The 25,276-nt window shown below is 44.1% G+C and overlaps 1 protein-coding gene across 2 annotated transcripts in view; it reads left to right on the top strand.

Annotated features, from left to right (window-relative positions):
• TMC5 (transmembrane channel like 5) overlaps positions 1-25,276 on the top strand; it is a 76,637-nt gene that overhangs the window by 27,672 nt on the left and 23,689 nt on the right. For both annotated transcript variants that reach the window (XM_070362641.1, XM_005894424.3), the window contains exons 6-13: positions 3,992-4,091; positions 6,677-6,764; positions 7,527-7,775; positions 10,325-10,476; positions 14,408-14,552; positions 15,424-15,579; positions 18,865-19,016; positions 24,202-24,280. In XM_070362641.1, coding sequence (XP_070218742.1) covers positions 3,992-4,091; positions 6,677-6,764; positions 7,527-7,775; positions 10,325-10,476; positions 14,408-14,552; positions 15,424-15,579; positions 18,865-19,016; positions 24,202-24,280 — 1,121 coding nt within the window. The remainder of the gene's footprint in view (positions 1-3,991; positions 4,092-6,676; positions 6,765-7,526; positions 7,776-10,324; positions 10,477-14,407; positions 14,553-15,423; positions 15,580-18,864; positions 19,017-24,201; positions 24,281-25,276) is intronic.

Genomic DNA, 25,276 nt, shown 5'->3' with positions numbered 1-25,276 from the left:
GAGAAAACCATGGGGATATAAACAATCATGCTCTCTGTCTGTCTTCCACAAGAGCAGGGAATGGCTTTAACTACTGGGGAAAAGAAATGCCTTCACACCTCTTAAGATGCTCTGTGGCCAATATGAAGATTAGTGCCTCTAGGTGGACGAGGAGTCCCCAGAAGGCAGAGAGAAGTAAGGAAATAGAGGACCCAGAGATGAACCTGGGTTTCTCTACCATTTCGCTTTACTAATTCTGATTCTCAAATCATTTACAATTAATTGATGGACAGTCTTCTGATAGAGTGTCCCTTTGGTGGATCATGCTAGCAGCTAGGAAGTGCCTGGTGCATAGTAGGTACTCACAAATATTCATTTATGAATGAAGGATGTAGTGAATGATACATCAGCATCTGCTTACAGGAAACGACCAGGGTGAAGTAATTAAGGCACTGTGCTTTGGGACCAGACAGACTTCGGTTTGATCCTGAGTTCTTCTACTTGCTGGTTTTGTGGCCTTAAGCAAATTACCTTTTTGGGCCTCAGTTTTCTTAGTTACAAAATAGGGTTTATTACAGTACTTACTTCATGGGGTGATATTGAAAATCAAACAATATATTCTATTTAAAGTAGTTGGCCTGCAGGTACTGTTACTGATAGTTATCATTTATTGTTTTTTACAAGGAACTTTTTTTTGCAGCTGCGCTGGGTCTTTGTAGGTGTGTTCAGGCTTTCTCTAGTTGCAGCCGGGGGGCACAGCTCTCTAGTTCTGGTGCACAGGCTCAGTTGCTGCACGGCATGTGGCATCTTCCTGGACTAGGGATTGAACCCATGTCCCCTGCATTAGCAGGCAGATTCCCAATACGAGTAATTATCATTGGTGTGGGGAGAAGGAAAGAGTTCTATTATTAGTCCAGTCCTGCCATTTAATGAGAGTATGATTAGGAGGGAGTTTATTCATTCCTTTGCACCTCAATTTCTCCAACTATTAAATAAACGGCACGGTGATTTCCAGATCAGGTCTGCTGGGTAGGGACTGCGTCCAGGTGCCCAGCACTGACATAGGACAGTGGTTTAGCAATAAAGGGATTTATTTTCCCCTTGTGACAAGAAGTATGCCAGGAGCGAGTCCAGAGTTTTTATGGTACCTCTGCCCATGATACTGTCAACGCCCGGAGCTCCTTCTGAAGCGTCTTTTCCCATGACCCTTGGCCGGTGAACGTTTTACCCTCTTGTTTTCCAAATGGCTGTATCTGGTCAGAAAGAAGGTGAAATGGTGAAATGCCAAAGGTTAAATCAGGCAAACTTTCACCCATTAAAGAGCGTTAACGGAAGCCACAACCTTGTTGACTAGAATGGGGTCACAGATCCATCCTAGGCTGCAAACGGAGCCACCCTTTGCCACGAAGGAAGCTGGGAGAGTTTTAACTGAGCGCAGTGGCTGCACAGCAAAGGAGGCATCTGCTGATGTGAGAGAAAGAGAGAATGGGTGTGGGAAGCAGACAGACAGCAGTGGGGCCACCCAGGCAGTCAGGAGAGAGCAGCTGTTTCTCTCCTGGATTTATATAGGCACATAAAACCAAAAATATAACATAAGTCTTGGACCAGAGGCACCAGTTAAAGTGAAGACCTTGCCCTTTGACTGAATCATTTAGAAGAATCTCTGCCTTCTGTTTCTAGAATCCTATTGCTTTAATAAAGAATTCTGTTTCTGGCCTTTTACCTAGCTACTGGGACAGAATCTGCACAGGAAAACAACTCCTCTTCTCAGGGATCCCCCTCTGGTGTAGATGTGGGGAGCTGTACTGTGATTTGTGGGGGACTGGTTTTGTCCATCTCATCCTGGCATTAAAAACTGAATGGGGCAGCTCTCTGTCAACAATGCCAGTGTGACTGCTATGTGAGGTCTTGGGAAGCTCACCTTGGTGGGACCTAAGGCTTGGGGGAACGAGAGATGCTTTCTGGTGGTCAAGTGAATGAAATCATTGTCGAGGTTGAGCATGTCCCGTCTGGGATCCAAAGCCATCCATCTTCAAGTCAGATTGTTCCAGAAAAGACACCGGTGAACTCAAACTCCATCCTGGTCTCCTCCATTTCTGAGAGTGATGTGACAGACTCTCAGATTTTCAGCAATCGGAATGACAAAAAGGGCAAGCAGTTATTACAATTTGCAACACCTTTGAAGGAATCGTTTGCTCTGACCCTTCATAACTCAGAAAACGAAGGCTTAGATACCCCTTATACTTCACACGAGAACATCCAAGGTGAGACCCTGGGGCAAAGGAGTTAGGATGGGAGCAACCCCTTCCGAATTGCCCACAAGGCTGTGGTTTTAAAACACTGAATAGGGCAAAGGCTTGATAGATGACCTGAGGGTGCTTGGGACTCGGAAGGGGTCACTTTGAGAGGATCTGACACCTAAGAAGGAGTTTTACCTTGATCGAGCTCATTTCATGTGCCTGGTGTTCTGCCTTTTTGTTATCCATCGAATTTAGTTTTATTTGCCTGCCACTCTCTGCACGTGTGATAGAGGCACACCTGTCATTTCCATTTGCTGAGAGACTGAGGCTCAAGGAAATTAAAGATCTGGGGTCAAATGCAGGTCTGCCTGATTCCCAAGCCTGACACCTTAACCACTGTCCCGAACTGCTTTGCACCCAATCCCTAGGTTCAAGTATCATGGGATGCCTCTATTTATCAAGTCCTCCGTGAAACCAGGTCTTAACTGAGACCCTCCCTTGCCTTGCAGCTCCTAACATCAAACACTGGTTTCCCAGATGCTGTTTCTCTTTCATCCCGTAATACTCCAGGCATGAAGTCCAGCCATTCTCAGTGACTTCTAAGAAGGGAGGGAAAAAAAAATCTATTCACACCAAAGCATTTTATGAGTTTGGCTCCTTTGTTGAAAGATGGGGCGTCTCTTGTCACATTGCTGTCTCCCCGAATTTCTGGGCTTTTTTCCTCCTTCACCTTTATTCCTCTATCTGTCCCCTTTTCCCTCTCAGGAGATGCTCAAATTCCTCATCTTCAGCCAAGTGATGTGGAGGCCCTCTTCTGGGAATTCTCCCTCTGCCTCAGCTGTGTCATTGAGAGGAGGAGAGGTTCCATGCAGCTCAACAACAGGGCCGGGAGCCAGCTGCTCCTGCCATGGGCCCAGTGACCCCCGCTGCTCCCTCCTGTTATGGATGGGGCACAGTGCCATGCAGACACAACCCACCCAGAGGGAGAAGGCACTGCCTTTTCCTTGTTTTTTGAGTCTTGCTTTTTTGAGGAGGAAGAAACCTTTTTCATGCAACCCCTCAGCAGACCACCTCCCATGTTTGCCAATGTTTCATATGCCTGGAGCTAAACAGGTCACCTGCTGGGGGCTGGGGCCATCGAGATAGGCTCAGACTCACAGGGACCTGCCTGCTGGAGATGGGCCCTGGAGATGAGAACCTGGAGATGGACCCCACCCTGCAGAAGCCCAGGACCGTGGGAGGGAGGTGGGTAGATGCCTAACCTGAATTGGGATCCTATTAAAAAAGGAGAGATGACTGTGGGGTAGGTGATCACAGCATCTGCCATGTGGACCCAAAGTGTGAATCTGAGTTCTCAGGAGAAGGGAGGAGGACATTCCAGGGTGAAAGACCAGAAGATAACAGTCAAGAAGAGTAAAGAAGATGCTTGGGCCTGGAGCTCAGAGGGGCAAGAGAAAGCCGTGCAGAAAATTACAGAGAGAAAAGAGCCAGGCTGAACACACGTTCTGGCTTTGCTGAATGTACCGTGTCATAGGAAAAAGGAAAACATGGAGTTGGAATTGCATACGAACTGTCACGTGCTTTGGCTTTGCGATGTCACATGTATATGCACCATCTTCTTGTTTTTATTTGTGACTTTTTGGCTCACTGAGTCTGCATATTCTTTCCTGTGCACTCATAAAAACATGCTCTAGATCTTTAGCACCATATTTTCAAATGCTATTATTCTGTTAAAATAAAAAAAAATTAATCTCCATTTTTTCTTCCTGCAGGACAAGAGTTAATCGAGTCTCTGATACCCATGACATCTAGAGACAGAATTAAAGCCATTAGGAATCAGCCAAGGACCATGGAAGAAAAAAGGAACCTTAGGTATGGACCAAATGGTTTTTTCCTTGCACAGATTTCATGGAAACCTTAGTCTTCTACCTTTGTCTTACATCAGAAAGATAAGAAATAAACGCAAGGGAAGAGGCAATCTTCCTACCGAAGAATTCCACGTAATGGGAGTTGGTCACCTGGACTGTGGGCTGTGCTTAGTCACCTGCTTCTAGAGAGTGGAGGACGGAAAGAGGGGGACATTGATTTCTGGGGTGAAGTCTGGCTAATCCCACCTGGGCCAGATGCTCAAGGCTAACATCCCCGGAGATAAGTCATGTGATCAGAGAGTCACCTCTGTGTGTGTGCGTGCATGCGTGCTTAGTCATGTCTGACTCTTTGTGACCCCATGGACTGTAGCCCACCAGGCTCCTCTGTCCATGAAATTCTCCAGGCAAGAATATTGGAATGTGTTGCCATTTCCTTCTCCAGAGGATCTTTCCAACCCAGGGACTGAACCTGTGTCTCTGCGTCTCCTGAATGGGAAGGCGTGTTCTTTGCCAGCTGAGCCACCTGGGAAGCCCCCCACCCCCGTGTACTCTCTCCTAAAACCCACAACCCTAGTCTAACCAGAGGAAAAAAGCAGAGAAACCCTAATCAAGGGACAGTCTTCATAGTATCTGAGCAGTATTCTTCAAAACTGTCAAGGTCATCAAAAAGAAGGAAAGTTTGAGACAAGGTCAGACTGGAGGGTTCTAAAGAGACATGACTACTAATGCGATGTGGTGTCCTGGATGGGTCCTGGAATAGAAAATGGAAATGGAAAAACCAGTCAAGTCAGAACAGTCTGGACTTTAGGTAAAAGTTACACACCAATGTTGGTTCCTTAGTTGCAACTAACCTACCTTGGAAATGTAAGATGTTAGCAGAGGAAATGGTGAGTAGGAGATGGGGGTTTTCTGTATTGTTTTTGTAACTTCTCTGTAAATTTTAAACTCCTCTTAGAAAAAAGGTGTGTGTAAGGGAAGAGTTCCCTGGTGAGCCGGTGGTTAGGACTTGGCACTTTGACTGCTGTGACCTGGGTTCAGTGCCTGGTAGGGGAACTAAGATCCTGCAAGCCACGCTGTCGCAGGCAGGGGCAGGGGTGGAGGTTGGGGTTACAGAAAACTAAAACAAACAAAACCTCAGAAGCTTTCTAAGCCCAGGGGTTCAAAAGCAAGAGCGAGGGCTGTTTAAGTCTTCAGCCCTTCTTACATTTATCACTTCTCAGAATTTTACTTTTTGCAATTTGTTGGAGTTGACAGGGCTTCCCAAGTAGTAAAGAATTCGCCTGCCAGTGCAGGAGACAAAAGAGAAAAAGTTTCATTCCCTGGATCAGGAAGATCCTTTGGAGAAGGAAATGGCAACCCACTCCAGTATTCTTGCCTCGAAAATTTCATGGATAGAGGAGCCTGGCGGGCTACAGTCAATGGGGTCACAAAGATTGGACATGGCTGAACACGAGCACAAGGAGCTGGTAGTAGAGTAGATGCAATTGCTAATAAATAATTGTATATATGTAAATAAATGATGCAATTGTTCTGAGGTCCAGAGTCTGGCAGGGAAAGTAGATTGGTCAACAAGTAACTTATAAATGATAGAAAGAATATCAGGCCAAATCAAGGGAGAAGGAGATTGCAGGGGGAGGACTAGGAGATAACAGGACTAGAGATAACGGTCCACATGGGCAAAGTAGAGGACGTCTGTGAACTGAGCTTTGAAAGATGGTGTTGTGGGGTGGGCCTTTGGCTGGGCCAAAGAAAAGAGCCCAGAGCAAAGAAGATGTAATGAGTTCATGGAAAAGTAAAGAGAACAACTGCAGCTGGATCTTTTTGAAAATACCCTTACATTTCAAACTCTGCTTGGCTCTGTCTGTCACACAGTGAGGGCCTTGTGGTGATCCAAAAGACTTCACAGCAGGATTTTCAATCTGACATTTGAGTTGGGATTATTCTATGTTTGGGGGGCTGTCCTGTTCACTCTAGGGTATACAGCAGCATCCCTGGTCTCTAGATGTCAGTGCCACTCCCAACCTCCAATCTGACAACCAAAAAAGTCTGCAGACATACCCAAATATCTGTTGAGGCCAAAAAATCTTCCTGGTTGAGAACCACTGACTTATAAGACCCCAGCCACCTACTCACGGTTATCACTCACACTCTCCACCCTTCCCCTGCTCATTTCTGCCCATCTCAGCCTCCTTGGGGCTTCGAGTTGGCTGTTTCCTGTGCTTGGATAGTCCCTTATCCACAGACTAACCCCCTCTTCTCCTTCCAGACTTTGTGCAAATAAGGAGCTATTCAAATCATAACAGGGTCTTCATCCCAGCATTTCCCGCCTCCTTACTCTGCTCTGTTTCCTCCTTCTCTTTCCCATAGTACCACTCACCTTCTATTATCTTATATTGTTTATCTATGTTATGATTACATTTCTTATTTATTTTCTTTCTCTCCCCACTAAGGTGCCAGCTTCATGAGCTGGGGAGATCTGTGTCTCACCACCTGGGACTGTGCCTGGCACATGGCAGGCACTCAAGAAATGTCAAGGGGATGAATGCATTACCACATTGGTGTCTCACTTTCTTCTGCCCTTTGCCACAGGAAAATGGTTGACAAAGAGAAAAGTAAGAAGTCCCGTCGTATCCTGGAGCTCAACTGCTGTGCTCAGTGTCTGAACTCCATTTCACTGGTAAGTCGGTCTTTACTGAGGTCAGTAAATGGGCACAGAGTAGGGTGAAACCAGGGAGCGGGGAGAGTGGTGGTAACAGGGGACTCACAGGAAAGAAAAACCAAAATTCAGGGCTGTTTCCTTGAAAGAATGTAGAAATTGGGTCAGTTTAGGTGTGGGGAAAACATGGGCATAGGAAGGTCTAAGGAGGTGCAGAGTTATTTAGTTATTTGGGCAACCTAGCTACTGTGAGTGTCACCTTCAACAGCAAACCTAGGAAGGTAATAAATAATAGTGATACCGACCTGGGTTCTTGGCCTTTCTTGATCAATAGAAATTGATAAGAGGCCAGACAAGATAGTCAGGCAAGTCTTTACTAAGGCCACTGCAAAAACAAGTAGCAGGTTCTCTTGCTTGCTCCCCAAGTGGGGGCAGGCTGGTTCCTAATATGGGCTGAGAGTAGGGATATGTCCAGGGGAGGGGCGGTGATGGTGATGCCATCCAACCATCCCATCCTGTCGCCTCCTTCTCCTCCTGCCCTCAGTCTTTCCCAGCATCAGGGTCTTTTCCAATGAGTCAGCTCTTTGCATCAGGTGGTCAAAGTACTGGAGCGTCAGCATCAGCATCTGTCCTTCCAATGAATATTCAGGGTTGATTTCCTTTAGGATGGACTGGCTTGATGTCCAGGGGACTTAGAAGCGGTGGCCTGTTGCTACTGTCAGGCCTGCTCAGTAGATATTTGTTGAGGGGCCGTCCAGCCGTGCGCTTTGTGTCTACTCGCAGGCCTACCGAAGGTTCAAGAACAACCTGTCGGAACTGCTCAATTCCATCAGCCTGTGGCAGAAGACACTTAAGGTCATCGGAGGCAAGTTCGGCACCAGCGTCCTCTCCTATTTCAACTTTCTGAGGTGGCTTTTGAAGTTCAACATCTTCTCGTTCATTGTGACCTTCAGTTTCATCATAATCCCTCAGCTAACTGTGATGGAGAAGAACCACCTCCAATTCACGGGACTGGAATTTCTAACTGGGGCGGTAAGTGCTCCCCCCACACCTGGAGTTCATACTTGGAAACCCAGGACATTCCTGCTCGCGCCCATCCAGGCCTCTCGTTTGCCTGAGAGTCAACTGATGCGAAAGTAGGTGTTTAAAATGCTTTCTCTTTTTCTCCAAAGTGACACACACACAATTTCGGGAGAATTTCTGTCTCCTGAGGTGACCATGTTAACGGTTTCCGTTGTCCAGAATCCTCTTCTCTGCACACCTTTGGGCATGTTATGCACAGACATACACTTCTTATTTTTTTCCAAACAAAAGATGAATTATTCATATAGACTTCCTGTGACTTGCTTCCTTCCACCATCTTATTGGTGTTCATAGATCTACCTTTTCCTTTTTTTTTTTTTAATTTTCTTTCTACAAAATACAGTGCTTCTTTAAAAAAATTTTCCTAGTGTAGAAGAGAACAAATTAAGAAAAAGTCTATTTCACCCTTGCTCTTTTGTCTACCGCTCTAGTTTGGAGTGTATCTTTATCCACCATTTTTCTTCCTATACAGTCATAGATACATAGATACACAAGTCGATAATACTAAAATATTTTTTTAAATAAAAAGAGGGTGAGATAATACAAGTCTTGCTTTGCAACTTTTTTTGACTCTACCGTGTATGTTGAGCATGGATATACATTCATGTTATTCTCTTTATTAACAACCACAGTGTGTCTACCAAGCTCTCTATTGGAGCACATAGCTCCCACCTTGTGAATTTACTTTCTAGAGGAGGTTTCTGCCACTGAGATTCTATGGATAGACAAAGCCAAATCTGGCTCACCGCCTGTTTCTACATAGCCTGCAAAATAAGATTGGTTTCCACATTTTTAAATGGTTGGAAAAAAATAAAATAAAAAAATAAAAAGGATAATATTTTTAATTGGAATATAATTGCTTTACAATGTGTTAGTTTCTGCTGTACAATGAAGTGAATCAGTTATATGTATACATATATCCCCTCCCCCGTGGACTTCCCTCTCACCCCCACTGCCATCCTATGCATCTAGGTCATCACGGAGCACTGAGCTGGGCTCCCTGTGCTATACAGCAGGTCCCCACTAGCGGTCTGTTTTATACATTGTAGTGCATACATCCGGAGAAGGCAGTGGCACCCCACTCCAGTACTCTTGCCTGGAAAATCCCATGGATGGAGGAGCCTGGTAGGCTGTAGTCCATGGGGTCGCTAAGAGTCAGACATGACTGAGTGACTTCCTTTTCACTTTTCACTTTCATGCATTGGAGAAGGAAATGGCAACCCACTCCAGTGTTCTTGCCTGGAGAATCCCAGGGACGGGGAAGCCTGGTAGGCTGCAGTCCATGGGGTCGCAGAGAGTCGGACACGGCTGAAGCAACGCAGCAACAACAAAGTGTATACATCGGAGAAGGCGATGGCACCCCACTCCACTACTCTTGCCTGGAAAATCCCATGGATGGAGGAGCCTGGTGGGCTGCAGTCCATGGGGTCACACAGAGTCGGACACGACTGAAGTGACTTAGCAGGAGCGGCAGCAGCAGTGTATACTTGTCAATCGTACTCTCCCAATTCATCTCGCCTTCCTCTCCTCTACCCTCGTGTCCACATGTCTGTTCTGTATATCTGCCTGTGTATTCTTGCACTGCTAACAAGTTCATCTGTACCATTTTTTCTAGATTCCACATATATGCATTAATATACAATATTTGCTCTTCTCTTTCTGACTTACTTCATTCACTCTGTATGACAGACTATATCAATCCACATCTGTACAAATGACCCAATTTTGTTCCGTTTTCTGGCTGAGTAATATTCCATTGTATATATGTACCACATCTTAATCATTCATCTGTTGATGGACATTTGGGTTATTTCCGTATTCTGGTTATTGTAAATAGTGCTGCAATGAACAATGGGGTATATGTATCTTTTTGAATTATGGTTTTCTCAGGGTATATGCCCAGTAATGGGATTTCTGGGTAATATGGTAGTTCTGTTTTTAGTTTTTTAAGGAAATAAGGGGCCTGTATAAATTAGAGGAACAAATTAGACAGACCCAGAGGAAACAATTAGACAATTGTAGAAGGTAGAACATTGGAATGTACATGTAATTGTTGAATTGTTTCCTCCGGGTCTCTCTAATTTGTTCCTCTGATTTGCACAGGCACCTTATTTCCTATAAATTGAAGTTTAAACCTAAAGACTTGGTTTGTTTCATTTTAAACGTTATACCATAATACTTAATAGATGACAGAGGCACGTAACAGCTAGCTATCCTGCTTTTAGTCACGCTTGGCTTGCTCACTGGGTCCAGGTGGTGATTACTGGGCCCCTCCACTGTAAAGTTGTGCTGCTTTGCAATTCCTTTCCACCTCTAAGAGCCTTGTGATAAGACGTCTAGGTTCTCACTGGCCTTGTTTGCCTCTTTCCTGGCAAACAAATGGTCTAAACTGACCAGTGCAGGCTTCTTATATACGGAAAAAGGAAACTCTGCCGCCCATCGTCATTCATTGCTTTCTTGGGAGATCCACCTGACCTGGGATTTATTGTTCTTTTCAGGGTTATTTTACTAACACAGTGATGTACTACGGCTTTTACACCAATTCTACGATCCAGCATGACAACAGCGGGGCCTCCTACAACATGCAGCTGGCCTACATCTTTACAATTGGAGGCTGTTTGGTCGTCTGCTTTTTTAGTTTGCTCTTCAGGTATGGAATGTTTGCATTTTCTGATTCCAAGCTCTTTCAGTTTTAGGAAAAATTTTAGAGACTCAAAAGTTACCGGGAGAATAGTTTCTCCGCAATTTCAACTTTCTACTCCTGTCCAATCCTTTCTTGTCCTAGAACGTAAAGTGTAAGTTTGGACAGAAGAAGAGAAATTTTCATGTGCTTTTAAAGAAATTGGTCTGTCTGAAAATAAGGATGCAATGACTCAGGTAGTTTTGATGAATGGTTGTAAATTGACAGTTGTCAAATGTTCAGTGTTAAACCTGTTCATCTATTAGGTCTTGTAACAAAGTACCACAGACTAGGGGGCTTAATCAACAATGTTTTTTTTTTTCTCAAATTCTGGATGCTAGAAATCCAAGTTCAAGATGTTTCAGCAGGGTTGGTTTCTCCTGAGGCTTCTCTCGCCAGCTTGCTGACAGCCACCTTCCCACTCTGTCCTAATATGATCTACCCTCCATGCATATCTGAGTCCTAATATCCCTTCTTATAAGAACACCAGCCATGTTGGATTGGGCCCACTGAAATGATCTCACTTTAATTTAACTACTTCTGTACAGATCCTATCTCAAAACCCAGTCTATTTCTGAGGTACTAGGGGTTGTGTGTATGTTAGTCTCTCGGTCATGTCTGACTCTGACTTTAGCCCTCCAGGCCCCTCAGTCCATGGGATTCTCCAGGCAAGAATACTGGAGTGGGTAGCCATTCCCTTCTCCAGGGGATCATCACAACCCAAGGATCAAACCCAGGTCTCTTGCACTGTAGTCATAGGACTTCAAAATATTAATTTTTAAGGAATACAGTTCAGCCCATAACAACCTCACTGCCAGCATGATAATCCAAAATAAAACAAGATTTTGTTTTGTCCTATCGAACTAGGAAATGTTTCTGTTTCTTAAGCTGTTATTACTTGATGGTGGCAAACTTTACAAAGGTAGTGTCCATTTTGCTCGGAATTTTTTCACATGCCAGGCTTAGTGCTAAGTGCTTCCTGGACCCAATTTCAATGAATCCTAGACATCTCCATGATAATTACAGCTGCCTTTATTGAGTGCTTACTGTGCTAAGGGCTACATTGACTCTTGCTGTGGGCTGAATAATGCTCCCTCTTCAAAGATGTCCATGATCTAATCCCCAGAAACTGTGACTATGGTACCTTATCTGGCAAAAGGAATTTTCCAGAAGTGATTAAGTTAAATATCTTAAAATGGGCCATTGCAATCACAAGTGTCCTTTAAAGAGGGAAGCAGGAGAGTCAAAGTCAGGGAAAGAGCAGAAGGTGCTATCTTCCGGCTTTGAAGATGAAGGAGCCACAAGCCAGGGAATGCAGGCAGCATCTAGAAGGTGGAAAAGGCAGGGAAACAGATTCTCCTCTAAAGTCTCCAAAAGGAACATGACTCTGCCAATGCCTTGATTGTTGACCCATTTTCTGATTTCTGACCTCTAGTAAGAAATCGAAAAAAGTGGACAAAACCACTAGACCATTCAGGTATGACCTAAATCAAATCCCTTATGACTATACAGTGGAAGTGAGAAATAAATTTAAGGGACTAGATCTGATAGACAGAGTGCCTGATGAACTATGGATGGAGGTTCGTAACATTGTACAGGAGACAGGAATCAAGATCATCACCAAGAAAAAGAAATGCAAAAAAGCAAAATGGCTGTCTGAGGAGGCCTTACAAATAGCTGTGAAAAGAAGGGAAGCGAAAAGCAAAGGAGAAAAGGAAAAATATACCCATTTGAATGCAGAGTTCCAAAGAATAGCAAGGAGAGATAAGAAAGCCTTCCTCAGCAATCAATGCAAAGAAATAGAGGGAAACAATAGAACGGGAAACACTAGAGATCTCTTCAAGAAAATTAGAGATACCAAGAGAACATTTCATGCAAAGATGGGCTCAATAAAGGACAGAAATGGTATGGACCTAACAGAAGCAGAAGATATTAAGAAGAGGTGGCAAGAATACACAGAAGAACTGTACAAAAAAAGATCTTCATGACCCAGATAACCACGATGGTGTGGTCACTCACCTAGAGCCTGACATCCTGGAATGTGAAGTCAAGTGGGCCTTAGGAAGCATTACTATGAACAAAGCTAGTGGAGGTGATGGAATTCCAGTTGAGCTATTTCAAATCCTGAAAGATGACGCTGTGAAAGTGCTGCACTCAATATGCCAGCAAATTTGGAACACTCAGCAGTGGCCACAGGACTGGAAAAGGTCAGTTTTCATTCCAATCCCAAAGAAAGGCAATGCCAAAGAATGCTCAAACTACCGCACAATTGCACTCATCTCACACGCTAGTAAAGTAATGCTTAAAATTCTTCAAGCCAGGCTTCAGCAATAAGTGAACCATGAACTTTCAGATGTTCAAGCTGGTTTTAGAAAAGGCAGAGGAACCAGAGATCAAATTACCAACATCCTCTGGATCATGGAAAAAGCAAGAAAGTTCCAGAAAAACATCTATTTCTGCTTTACTGACTATGCCAAAGCCTTTGACTGTGTGGATCACAATAAACTGTGGAAAATTCTTCAAAAGATGGGGGTACCAGACCACCTGACCTGCCTCTTGAGAAATTTGTGTGCAGGTCAGGAAGCAACAGTTAGAACTGGACATGGAACAACAGACTGGTTCCAAATAAGAAAAGGAGTACGTCAAGGCTGTATATTGTCACCCTGCTTATTTAACTTATATGCAGAGTACATCATGAGAAATGCTGTCCTGGAAGAGTAACAAGCTGGAATCAAGATTGCCAGGAGAAATATCAATAACCTCAGATATGTAGATGACACCACCTTTATGGCAGAAAGTGAAGAGGAACTAAAGAGCTTCTTGATGAAAGTGAAAGTGGAGAGTGAAAAAGTTGGCTTGAAGCTCAACATTCAGAAAACTAAGATCATGGCATCTGGTCCCATCACTTCATGGCAGATAGATGGGGAAACAGTGGAAACAGTGGCTGACTTTATTTTTCTGGGCTCCAAAATCACTGCAGATGGTGATTGCAGCCATGAAATTAAAAGACGCTTACTCCTTGGAAGAAAAGTTATGATCAACTTAGACAGTATATTCAAAAGCAGAGATATTATTTTGCCAACAAAGGTCTGTCTAGTCAAGGCTATGGTTTTTCCAGTGGTCATGTATGGATGTCAGAGTTGGACTATAAAGAAAGCTAAGCGCCGAAGAATTGATGGTTTGGAACTGTGGTGTTGGAGAAGACTCTTGAGAGCCCCTTGTACTGCAAGGAAATCCAACCAGTCCATCCTAAAGGAAATCAGTCCTGGGTGTTCATTGGAAGGACTTATGTTGAGGCTGAAACTCCAATACTTTGGCCACCTGATGCAGAGCTGACTCATTGGAAAAGACCCTGATGCTGGGAAAGATTGAGGGCAGGAGGATAATGGGACGACAGAGGATTAGATGGTTGGATGGCATCATGAACTCGATGGACATGGGTTTGGGTGGACTCCGGGAGTTGGTGAAGGACAGGGAGGCCTGTCGTGCTGTGGTTCATGGGATCGCAAAGAGTCGGACACGACTGAGGGACTGAACTGAACTGAAGTAAGAATACATGTTGTTTTAAGCCAGTAAGTTTAGGGCAATTTGTTATAGCAGCAAGAGGAAACTAATACAACTCTCATAGTGAACTAGTATTATCCCCATTATACAGATGTGGAAACTGAGGATTAGGACCCTTAAAATGACAAAATCCCCCAGTTGACAATCAAAGATTGCAAAGTCAGATTGCAAAGCCAGTTGCTGACTATCATGTTTGCTGTTGCCCTGTTCAAACTTCAGGCTAACTCGTCCATGCTGCCTTTCACCATTAATGATGAAACTGTTCTTTGTTATAATCCCTGCACCCCCAATGTCTGCCCCAGTAACGCTTGGGTATTTTGGTTTCTGCCTTTCCTAGTATGGCCAGGTATTTCCGGAACAACTTCATTAACCCCCACATTTACTCCAGAGGGATCGCCAAGCTCATTTTTTGCTGGGACTTCACTGTCACTCATGAAAGTGCAGTAAAGCTGAAACAGAAGAATCTGAGCACTGAAATAAGGGTAAGCAGAGCTAGCTTTAAACCCCTTCCCATGGCCAGTCCTCTTTCCTCCTTCAACATGCCTGTAACTTTTCTTAAAGTAATAATGTTTTATTTTTTATTCTCCATGATATTGGCAAAAAAAAAAAAACACCCTAAAACTATTTTAAATGCCCAGTGCTGGTGATGGTGTAGGGAAATGAACATTTTCACACAATGTGGTGACTTTGTTATTGACATAAGCTTGCTAAAGGGCAGTTTAACAATTTATGACAAGATGTTAAATACTTATTGACCTCACAGTTCTAGGTTTAAAATGTTATCCAGTGGTTTTTGACTCGAGGCAGATTTGCCCCAGAGACACAGACCAATGTCTGGAGGCTTTTTTGATTGTTGCTGCAGAGGAGTGTGTATTACCAGCATCTAGTGGGTAGAGGCTCAACATCCCACGGTGCACAGGACAAGCCCTCAACACAGATTTATCAACTCTGAATGACAATAGAGCTAAGGTTGACAAACCATGATCTATAGAAAAGTATTTAAGAGAAAAAAAGAGCAAGCAGAATTTATAAACTAAGGGGCTTTGACAAGAGGGTTGCAGAGGGATCCTCAGCCTTATTCTTCAAGAAGGCCCTATGGCCTCAGTGTATTCTCTCAAGATCATGGTCCCAATCTCTTTCCCTCTGAGATGGAAAAGGTATTCAATGAAGCGATGGGGGGTTCTTGCCCATTAGAGATTTTCCTAGTGGTCTCCTAATCCAAGCTCACGGTGCTTTTTCCCACTCTCTCGCCTGTGGGTTTGTGTCTCTTTGAGAGCACCAAAGCCTAGGGTGGTCATCTTTGCTGACAGTGTAGGGGTTCTGTGAGTGAACTTGACTTCCTTGTGTTTACAGGAGAACCTGTCAGAAATCCTTCAGGAGAACGTCAAGTTAACATTCAATCAGCAGTTTATCCGCTTCTCTGCCCACGTGGCAGCCTGGGTTGTCTCTTCTGGAGTGGCCATCACCTGCTGTGCAGCCGTTTATTACCTGGCTGAGAACAATTTACAGGTAACCAGAGAGGCCAGAGATCCAGGGTCCAGAGCACAGAGAAGCAGGTGAAGGGACAAGATACAGGAGGGGGTGGGTGGGGTCCTGGTCACCACTCAAAACGAAGTCGTGGCCAGCAGCATCGCCACCAGGAGGAAGTTTGTTTAAAAGTGCAAAATCCTGGGTCCCTCTCTTGGTCCATGGACCCATAATCTGCATCATAAAAACATCCCCAGGGGATGTGTGCGCACAGCTCAGGGTGGAGGCTCTGGGCTAGTGGAGAGATGGGAACTTTGGCCCCAGACCTGGGATCAGGTTCTGGTGTCCTCCTTTATCATTATATCCCTAATGCCTTTTTGGCACCAATTAGACACTTAATAAATATTATGAACCAGTGGAATTTGGCTAGTGATTTACTCTTCCCATGGGCTTCCCTGGTGGCTCAGAGGGTAAAGAATCTGCTGGCAACCCAGGAGACTGAGATTTGATCCATGGGTCTGGAAGATCCCCTGGAGAAGGAAATGGCAACCCACTCCAGTATTCTTGCTTGGAGAATCCATGGATAGAGGAGCCTGGCAGGCTACAGTCCATAGGGTTGCAAACAGTTGGACATGATTGAGTGACTAACACTTTCACTTTAGTCTTCCCAAGCCCCTAATTCCTTATCTATAAATTGGAATGCCTGTTTTGTAGGTGTGTGGTCTGGACTAGAGAAAAGTTATGTGAAGAGTTTACTTAGTACCTGGACTGTGGGTGATAAAGGAATGTTAGCTTTTTTTTTTTTTTTGATATGAACTCTGAGACTAATTAGCTGGTGGGTGGAAAAGTACTGTTTCTCTGTGATTTTCAGTTACTCTTCTGTAAATAGGGCTAATTGTAGCTGATTTTGCAGACCCCTAGAATTGTGGTACAGGTTGGTCTGATTGTGTCTCTTTCTTTATTGTCTTCTCAGTACTCTAAATATAAAACCTATCCTCCATGGCACGATTGATAGATCTTTTGTGATGTGGCCCCTGCCCATATCTTTAGTCTCAATACCCCACAACCTCCTGTATACCACACCGGCAACACTAAATGATGTGCCCCTAGTTCCCTGAACACACCAGGTTTTCCCTTATCTCTAGATGGGAAACACGCAGTTCATTCTACACTGCCACCCCTCCCCTTCATCTGGCAAACTCCTCCTTTTCTCCATGAGTGACACATCCCCCAGGAAATCTTTTCTCACCATCACCTCTCTTACTAGACTGAATTAGGTGCACCTGACTCTGTAGTCTTTCCCTGTGTGCTTGCCACATGCAGCTTTGAAAATGCTTGTTTACACATTTGCTTCTTCAAAAGAATAGCCAGGCACCTGGCCCAACTCCTGATACATAGTAGGTGCTCAACCCAGTGGAGGAGGAGCCAGCAAGAAATGGGTGTGAAATGGTACAAACCTAAGGGTTCCTATTAAGGTTTGCCCTGAAAGATGAAACTGAGTCCCAGTGCTCCAGGGCCTGGCACTGCCTACCTTGGAAGCTGTGGCAGGGCAGCTGTAAGTATAAAGATGACTTCTGAGTTTCTCCTTGACTCTGAAGGTTTTCTTCACACTCACCTGAAGTGAACGAGGTAGTGAAGGAGGAGGAGAAGAATCATTCCCATTGTTTGAACATCTGTGCCAGACGGGATCAACCCTCTGCACAGCTCGAGGAGGCACGTTCATTGGCAGCTACAATTTCACACGAATGGTGCCCCCAGCTGTGTCATTTAGCCACTCTGCAACTGGACCTTTCCTTATTTGAAAGTGAAAGTGGCTCGACTCTTTGCAACCCCATGGACTATGCGGTCCATGGAATTCTCTAGGCCAGAATATTGGAGTGAGTAGCCTTTCCCTTCTCCAAGGGATCTTCCCAACCCAGGGATTGAACCCAGGTCACCTGCATTGCAGGTGGATTCTTTACCAGCTGAGCCACCAGAGAAGCCAAGAATACTTGAGTGGATAACCTATCCCTTCTCCAGCAGATCTTCCCAACCCAGGAATCGAACTGGGGTCTCCTGCATTGCAGGAGGATTCTTTACCAACTGAGCTACCAGGGAAGCCCCTTATGCGGTCTCACTTAATTCTTACAGTGTCTCTGTGGGTTATATGATAATCTCCCCATCAGGCAGACTAGGAAAGAGGCTCAGAGAAGCTATGCTTATAGTTCCAAAGCTTCAGCTTATAAGCACAGGGAGGTCGCAGCATTTGACCCTAAATTAATCTGGCTCTAACTGCTGCTGCTACTGCTGCTAAGTCGCTTCAGTCGTGTCCGACTCTGTGCGACCCCATAGACGGCAGCCCACCAGGCTTCCCAGTCCCTGGGATTCTCCAGGCAAGAACAGTGGAGTGGGTTGCCATTTCCTTCTCCAATGCATGAAAGTGAAAAGTGAAAAGTGAGAGTGAAGTCGCTCAGTTGTGTTCGACTCTATCGACCCCATGGACTGCAGCCTACCAGGCTCCTCCATCCATGGGATTTTCTAGGCAAAAGTACTGGAGTGGGGTGCCATTGCCCTCTCCCATCTGGCTCCAAAGATACTGTGAAAGTGCAAGTGGTGTTTTCAAAGCTATCCAGAGGTAAATAGAGGCAGAGTCAGGCTTCAGGGTGGGAAATGAGGGAACTTTCAGACATCAGATAAATCCATTAGAATCTCTTACTCCAAGAGGGGCGGCATAGGCTTCACTCCAGACAAATGCCAGGGTGGTGTCCCCACAAAGGCAGGGGCACCCCTCTGACCCTCATAGAAAAGAGCAGCATGGGCTAGCAGAGGCTCCCTTGCCCCTAATTCAGCACCCAAGGACAGGCAAAGCTTGGTGAAATGAACAAGGGCACGCAGGAGAGCGGAGGAGAAATTCCCTTGAGTTGTAGTTTTGGTAACTCAAGCTTTTCTTCCAGCAGCCTGGAGCACATTCTCATGTTTCCAAATCTCTTGGTGAGGAAAGTAAAGTCACAGAATGGCTGTTGGGCCATAGGTCCCTGAGTCTGATAGACCTGGGTTCAAATCTGCCAATTCCTAGCTGGGGAACCCTGGGTAAGCATCTTTGCCTCTCTGAGCCTCAGGTTGTCCATCAGTTAAGTCTATGAACACCCACCTATTGGGCTATAGTGGGAATTAAAGCATCGTGTGAGTAATTCTCGGCCAAGGGCAAGTGCTTGGTAAGTGGTCTTTTAATAGCTAATCAGAGGAGCTACTTCTGGGGTTTTCCCACCTTGGGGGATCTTCTGAGTCAGGCAGAGAGGGGTCCAGTGTATGGTCAGCAACTTGATTCTCTCCCTCCATTCCCTGCAGTTCCTGGCGAACCACAGTAACCCTGGGGCGGTGCTTTTACTGCCTTTCGTCGTGTCCTGTATCAACCTGGTCGTGCCTCGCTTCTACTCCATGTTCAGGCTGGTGGAGCGCTACGAGATGCCGAGGCATGAAGTCTATACCCTCCTGATCCGGTAGGTGTGGCTGTCACTTTTCACTCCAGCCTCAATTTTCACAGAGGGAAATGGGATGGAAACTAGAAAGGGTTACACTCAAGTATCACAGTTCTGTTTTCCAGAAAGAATTTCAAGAGTAGATTATGTTTTTATGGTATGAGTTACTAGCCATAAAGTCCAAAGAGCCCCGAAGAAATACAGTAATTGGGTACATCTGCCCTTTGCTTAAAGTAATGGCTTTTCTTTCCCAGATAAACTTTCCCAGTAATGGCTTATCTTTCCCAGATAAGCTTTCCCAGTAATGGCTTATCTTGCTGTCAGCTTGAGGAGCATGGTTCTCAGTTATGAGATATATGGGGGAGTAGGTTATGCACTGCACAGACGTTCTTGGCTAAGAAGTCACGTGGGAACCGATCATCCAGAGTTCCATGAGTCCGACTGTGAGGCTGAGTACCCACTGAATCAGCCAGGAGGAACAGGTTCATTTCTGTCATTTAACCATCCAAATGGTTGGTTGGAGGGGGAGGTTGAAGTTGAGGGGATGCTTTTGGCAATTCATTGGCTGGGAAAGGATCCCTTTTTGTGATTCCCAGAAAGGCATTGTATGTGCTGGAAGTGACCCCACAGTCTTGATAAAGTATAAAGCTACCCAAATTGTTTTCTTTATTGCTTCTTCCTGGCTAGTACCCTGACCATTTCCTGGTTATGGTGGTGTTTACAGTGATGAGGCTGAACTACTAGATTGACTTTTTTTTACTGATCAATTTCAGAGTCTTTACTTTACCATTGCCTCTGAGATCTGGCTCCTGGTCAGTTCTTCAGTTTTATTTTCTACCTCCTTCCCCTTCCTCAGTGACCCCAGTCCCCAGCCTCACTCGCCTTCTCATTGTTCACAAACTGTATGCCCACCTCAGCACCTTTGCACTGGCCATTCCTTCTTCCTGGAATAGCAAATCTATACTTATGTTTATGCTTATAGTTTCTTCACACAAATCTTAAGCATTTCTGTTACCCTTAAATTTGTAACAAGCATATTTTAAAACACACACACACACACATATATATATGAAAGTTGAAAAAGTTAAGTCACTCAGTCATGTCCGACTCTTTGCAACCCCGTGGAAAGTAGCCTACCAGGCTCCTCCGTCCATGGGATTCTCCAGGCAAGAATACTGGAGTGGGTTGCCATTTCCTTCTCCAGGGGATCTTCCCAACCCAGGGATCGAACCCAGGTCTCCCACATTCAGGCAGACGCTTTAACCTCTGAGCCACCAGGGAAGTGTATATATGTATGTGTGTGTGTATATATATATATATATGTATATATACTTATTATTTGAGATCAGGAGTTAGCAAACAGCAGCCTGCAGGCCCAGCCTGCCTCCCATTTTCATAAATAAAGTCTCACTGGAATGCAACCATGTCCACTGGTGACATATTATCTATGACTCCTTTCCTGCTACAACTGCAGAGTTGGGACACAAACTGTATGGTTTGCAAGGCCAAAAATATTTACTGTCTGGCCCTTCACAGAAAATGTTGAATGACTTCAGGTTAATGTTTAGGGTTATGTGTATATGTATTTGATAGATAGGTCCAGAGTTCATCTTTATTTGAAGAGCTATGAAACATAAGGAATAGAAGATGATGTGTGTGTGCTAAGTCACCATATTCATGTCTGACTCTTTGCAACCCTATGGATTGTAGCCCATTGGGCTTCTCTGTCCATGGGATTCTCCAGGCAAGATTACTGGAGTGGGTTGCCACGCCTTTCCTCAAGGGCATGTAGGAAATGGCACTCCATTCCAGTATACTCTTGCCTGGAAAACTCCATGGATGGAGGAGCCTGGTGGGCTACAGCCCTTAGGGTTGCAGAGTTGGACATGACAGAGCCACTGAGCACACATAGATACAAGTATCATTTTCCTGAAGAAAAAAATTTTAGAAAGCCTTCCTTTCTACCCACACTACACCTCTGGGCGCCTCCTCTCAATGGTTAGAAACAATCAGGGTTTTTTTTTATTGAGATTAAAAAAAAATTTAAACCATTTTCAGTGCACAGTTCAGCAGCACACTGGCGTCTTTGCTCAGTGTCTGTTAAATGTATCCTACTTACACTGTCCTCCTTTTGTGAGAGAAGATAAGACGTTATTTTAGAGTAGATCTTGGGGTGGTCAACTTTTTAACTACTTCCACGTTCCCACATATTTTTTATTTTGCCTTTCGATTTGAATGTGGATTTGCATAGGCCAAGGACTCCATATTCTAACTACCTCTTCTGAGGCCTACAGGTATGGCTTTGAGGGTTTCTGACATCTGGCATCACCAAACAATCACCCGTTGTTCTTTCCAGACCTTTTGTATCTGCTGTCTCTAAGTTCCAGGCATCTTCAGAACTACCACCACCTCTGAGGCAGTCTTCTCCCAAATTTGTTTTAAATTGGGTTTTCTCCAGTCTTCTTCACTGACCCCTTTTCATATTTTAATCTTTGTGGCCTTTATTTCTGCTATTTTCCATAAATTCCTCTATATTTCTGGTCTGTTCATGATGACTTTTTTGTTTCCCACTGCTTTATGGATCTTTTAGCTTTTGACTTTTTTTTCTTTCATCATTTCAATTGAATTTGGATATAGAGGTGATAGGTTCAGTATGATAGGTAATAGGCTCCAAAGCTCAGCGTGTCATTTTGATCTAATCACTTTATTTAATTTGCATTTTTCTGATCCCAAGAGAAATTCATTATCTTTTAATATATATTAGCCCTAGGTATTGCTTCACAAAATATTCAAAATCTTCTCTATATGCAGAGAAAATAAGAAAGCTCAGAAGTAGGTTTAACCTGGAGTTACACTGCAGTTAATGTATTTAAGTTCTGACACCAGTTCCGACATGTGGGTTTTCCCACACCACCAAGCCATTCTCCAATACACACAGATGGGTGTCCTACAATTTATTTCAACTCTGACACTAAGTACCTGAAGGCAGTGTCAGAATCCCACAGGGTAAGGCTCAGCCCCACAGGACTGCCCCCACCCCCTCTTCTGGTACCAGTCGCAAATCCACATTGTCACCTGGGCTTCTGACCGACCAACTATAGATCGGAGGTTCCAGTGACCCCCTGCTCGAGTTTGAGAATTTGCTAGAACAGCTCACATGACTCAGAGAAACACTTTACTTATGAGATTACTGCTTTATTATAAAAAGCTATAACTCAAGAACAGCCAGGTAGAAGAAATGTGTAGGGCAAAGTCTGTGTATGTAGAGCTTCGTTGCCCTTTCTGAGATTTTCAGTCTCCCAAATACCATCCTGTCACCAAGCCAGAAGCTCACCAAACCCGCCTCCTTTTGAGTTTTTGTGGAGGCTTCATTACGTATGCATGACTAGTTAAATGGCCACTGGTTCTGTGTTTTAGCTCAGTTGTGTCTGACTCTTTGCAACCCCATGGACTGTATGTAGCCTGCCAGGCTTCTCTGTCTATGGGGATTCTCCAGACAAGAATACTGGAGTGGGTTGCCCTGCCCTCCAGGGCATCTTCCCAACCCAGGGATTGAACCCAGGTCTCCTGCATTGCAGGCAGATTCTTTACCCATTGAGCCATCAGAGAAGCCCAATAAATTCAATCTCCAGCCCCTCTCTCCTCCCTGGAGTCTGCAATAGGCACACTGAGTTCAGATCCTCTAAATCAGGATTGGTTGTCACAGCAACCAGCCCCTAACCTTAGTAGACCTAGGGGCTTCCCAACAGTCACATTAATATAACAAAAGACACCTTGATAGCTCTCCTCACTTAGGATATTCCAAAGGTTTCAGGAGCTCAGTGCCAGAAAAGGACAAGAAGACCAAATGCATATTTCTTATCATAAATGACAATATCACTGTACAGTAAGGCATTAATCCAGTAGATATTGAGAGTCTATTATAGGCTAGGCACTGGGTAAGAGATTTGGGATCTAGTGTTGAAAAAGGCAAATCCTGTCTCTTCCTTCACTGTGTTGTTTTGTCTAATGGTTGGTTCTCAACCTTTAACCTGCACCAGAATTACCTGGAGGGATTGCTGGGCCCTATACCAGAGTGTCTGATTCAGAAGATCTGGGAGAGGGCCAGAAAGTTTGCCTTTCTAACAAGATTACAGATGCTACTGCTGGTCTGCGGACCATACTTTGAAAACGACTGGTGTAGTGGTACATGGTTCTTGGCACATCAATGTTGAAGACCTCTTAGAACCAGCAGTTACTGATTTGGGCAAAGTGACTAGGTTTAAGAACTCAGGCTGTTAAATCAGGTGGTCCTTGTTTTCAACCTTTGTCACGCCCCTAAGCAATCCGTGTGATCTTGTGCAAGTTATTTCATCTCTCTGTGCTTCAGTTTCCTCATCAGTAAGACAGGCATAAAATACTATCTACCTGATGGTAGAGCTGGAATGATTAAGAGGGATGATTCGAAAAAGTGTGTAGCATGTTTTCTGTCCCTGGTGGACCTGATGAATAGTATGTATGTGTACTACCATTACAGGGAGAAGTGAAATCAGGTAGTTTGGATATGCCCAAAAGAGAGTGTATCAGTCAGAATAAATGAGGTTAAACTGTGGTAACAAACATCCCTGCAACCCCCAACCCCCACTCCAAATTCACAGTGGTTTAGAACACAAGTATTTATTTCTTGTTCACGTTGCATGCCCTGTGTGGATTGGCAGGGAAATTTTGCTTACGTTAGTCACTCAGGGATTCAGGCTGATTGTCCTTCCAGAGGGAAGATGGTGAGTCTCACTGGCATTTAAATACTCTAGTCTAGAAGTGACACAAGATAACACACATTGTTTATGTTCACAGCTCATTTGCCAGAACTAGTCATATGCGCCCCGCCCCCACCAACCACAGGGGGCTTCCTTGGTGGCTCAGAGAGTAAAGAATCTGCCTGCAACATGGGAGACCTGGGTTCAATCCCCGGGTCGGGAAGATCCCCTGGAGGAGAAAATGGCAACTCATTCCAGTGTTCTTGCCTGGAGAATCCCCATGGACGGAGGAGCCTGGCAGGCTGCAGTTCATGGGGTCGCAAAGAGTTGGGCACAACTGAGCAACTAAAACCACATAACCACAGAGGGCAGGAATTTCCATCCTACCATGTGCCCCAAATGAAATATTAGCAAGCATCTCCTATGACTGCCATGGAAGTAATGATAGTTGTTTTCTCTTCATTTTTTAGAAATATCTTTCTGAAAATATCAATCATTGGAATTCTGTGTTACTATTGGCTCAACATTGTGGCCCTGGATAGTGAAGAGGTAAGATTTCTATGCCGTTTTGCTTTAAGCTTGGCTTTGACCATCAGGGAGGAAGTGAGTTTCTCAACGGTTTCTGCCTATGATATTAGAGTAGATACCATGTTATTTTTCCCATCCATCTGTCCATCTACTTATCCATCTATTCATCTATCCATCTATCCATCCATTTACCCTTCCATCCATCCTTGGGCTTCCTACAGAAGTAACTAACTTCAAAAACTGACCATTTCAACCTTCCTGTTTATGCCAATCTGCTAAACCTCTAGGCCACTTTCTTAATCAAGAAGATATAAATTATTTTAAAATTATTGAAAGACACCAAACCATAGAAACAGGAAGCTCAAAGAACACTGAGCAAGAAAACACCCAAAGAAAGAAGTAAATTAAATTAAAAAATTTTAAAAACTCCAACTTGGCACATCAGATAGCATTACAGAAAACTAAAAACAAGGAGTAAGCCTTAAAAAAAACTAGACTATTTTTTAAAACTTTACCTATAGAGGATAAAGAATAGGAAAATGCAGGGGGTTACTTTTCATAGTACTCAAAAATTATTTTTTGAGAGTCTAGGACAATTCTTAAGTGTTGAAATAAAAAATACACCAACCAAGATTTCCATATTTGGTTAAATTATCCCTCAAAAGTGAAAGAAAAATAAAGACCTTCTCAGAAAAACAAATACTGCGGGAAATCATTTCCAGCAGACCTTCCACAAAAGAAAAGTTTAAAGAAGTCCTATAGACAGAGAAAAAATGATATAAATCAGAAGCTTCAATATAAAGAAAAATATAAAGAAAAGAAACATGTCAGAGAAGTATACATAAAAGTAAAATAAAATTAAAAAAATTTTTTAAGATATTGATTTTTCACAAGGTTAATAAGCAAAAGGAATGGAGGCATTATTAGCCATTGACACCTCCTGCTCTTCTTGGCTAAAAAACAGGATCCAGAAGGCATAGGACAAAGTGTTAAAGGGGAGAGGTAGTGAGACAGGAA

This window comes from Bos mutus, chromosome 25 (genome assembly GCF_027580195.1).
Source record: "Bos mutus isolate GX-2022 chromosome 25, NWIPB_WYAK_1.1, whole genome shotgun sequence".
In the NCBI taxonomy this organism is placed as follows: domain Eukaryota; kingdom Metazoa; phylum Chordata; class Mammalia; order Artiodactyla; family Bovidae; genus Bos; species Bos mutus.
This window is presented reverse-complemented; position numbering and strand designations above follow the sequence as displayed.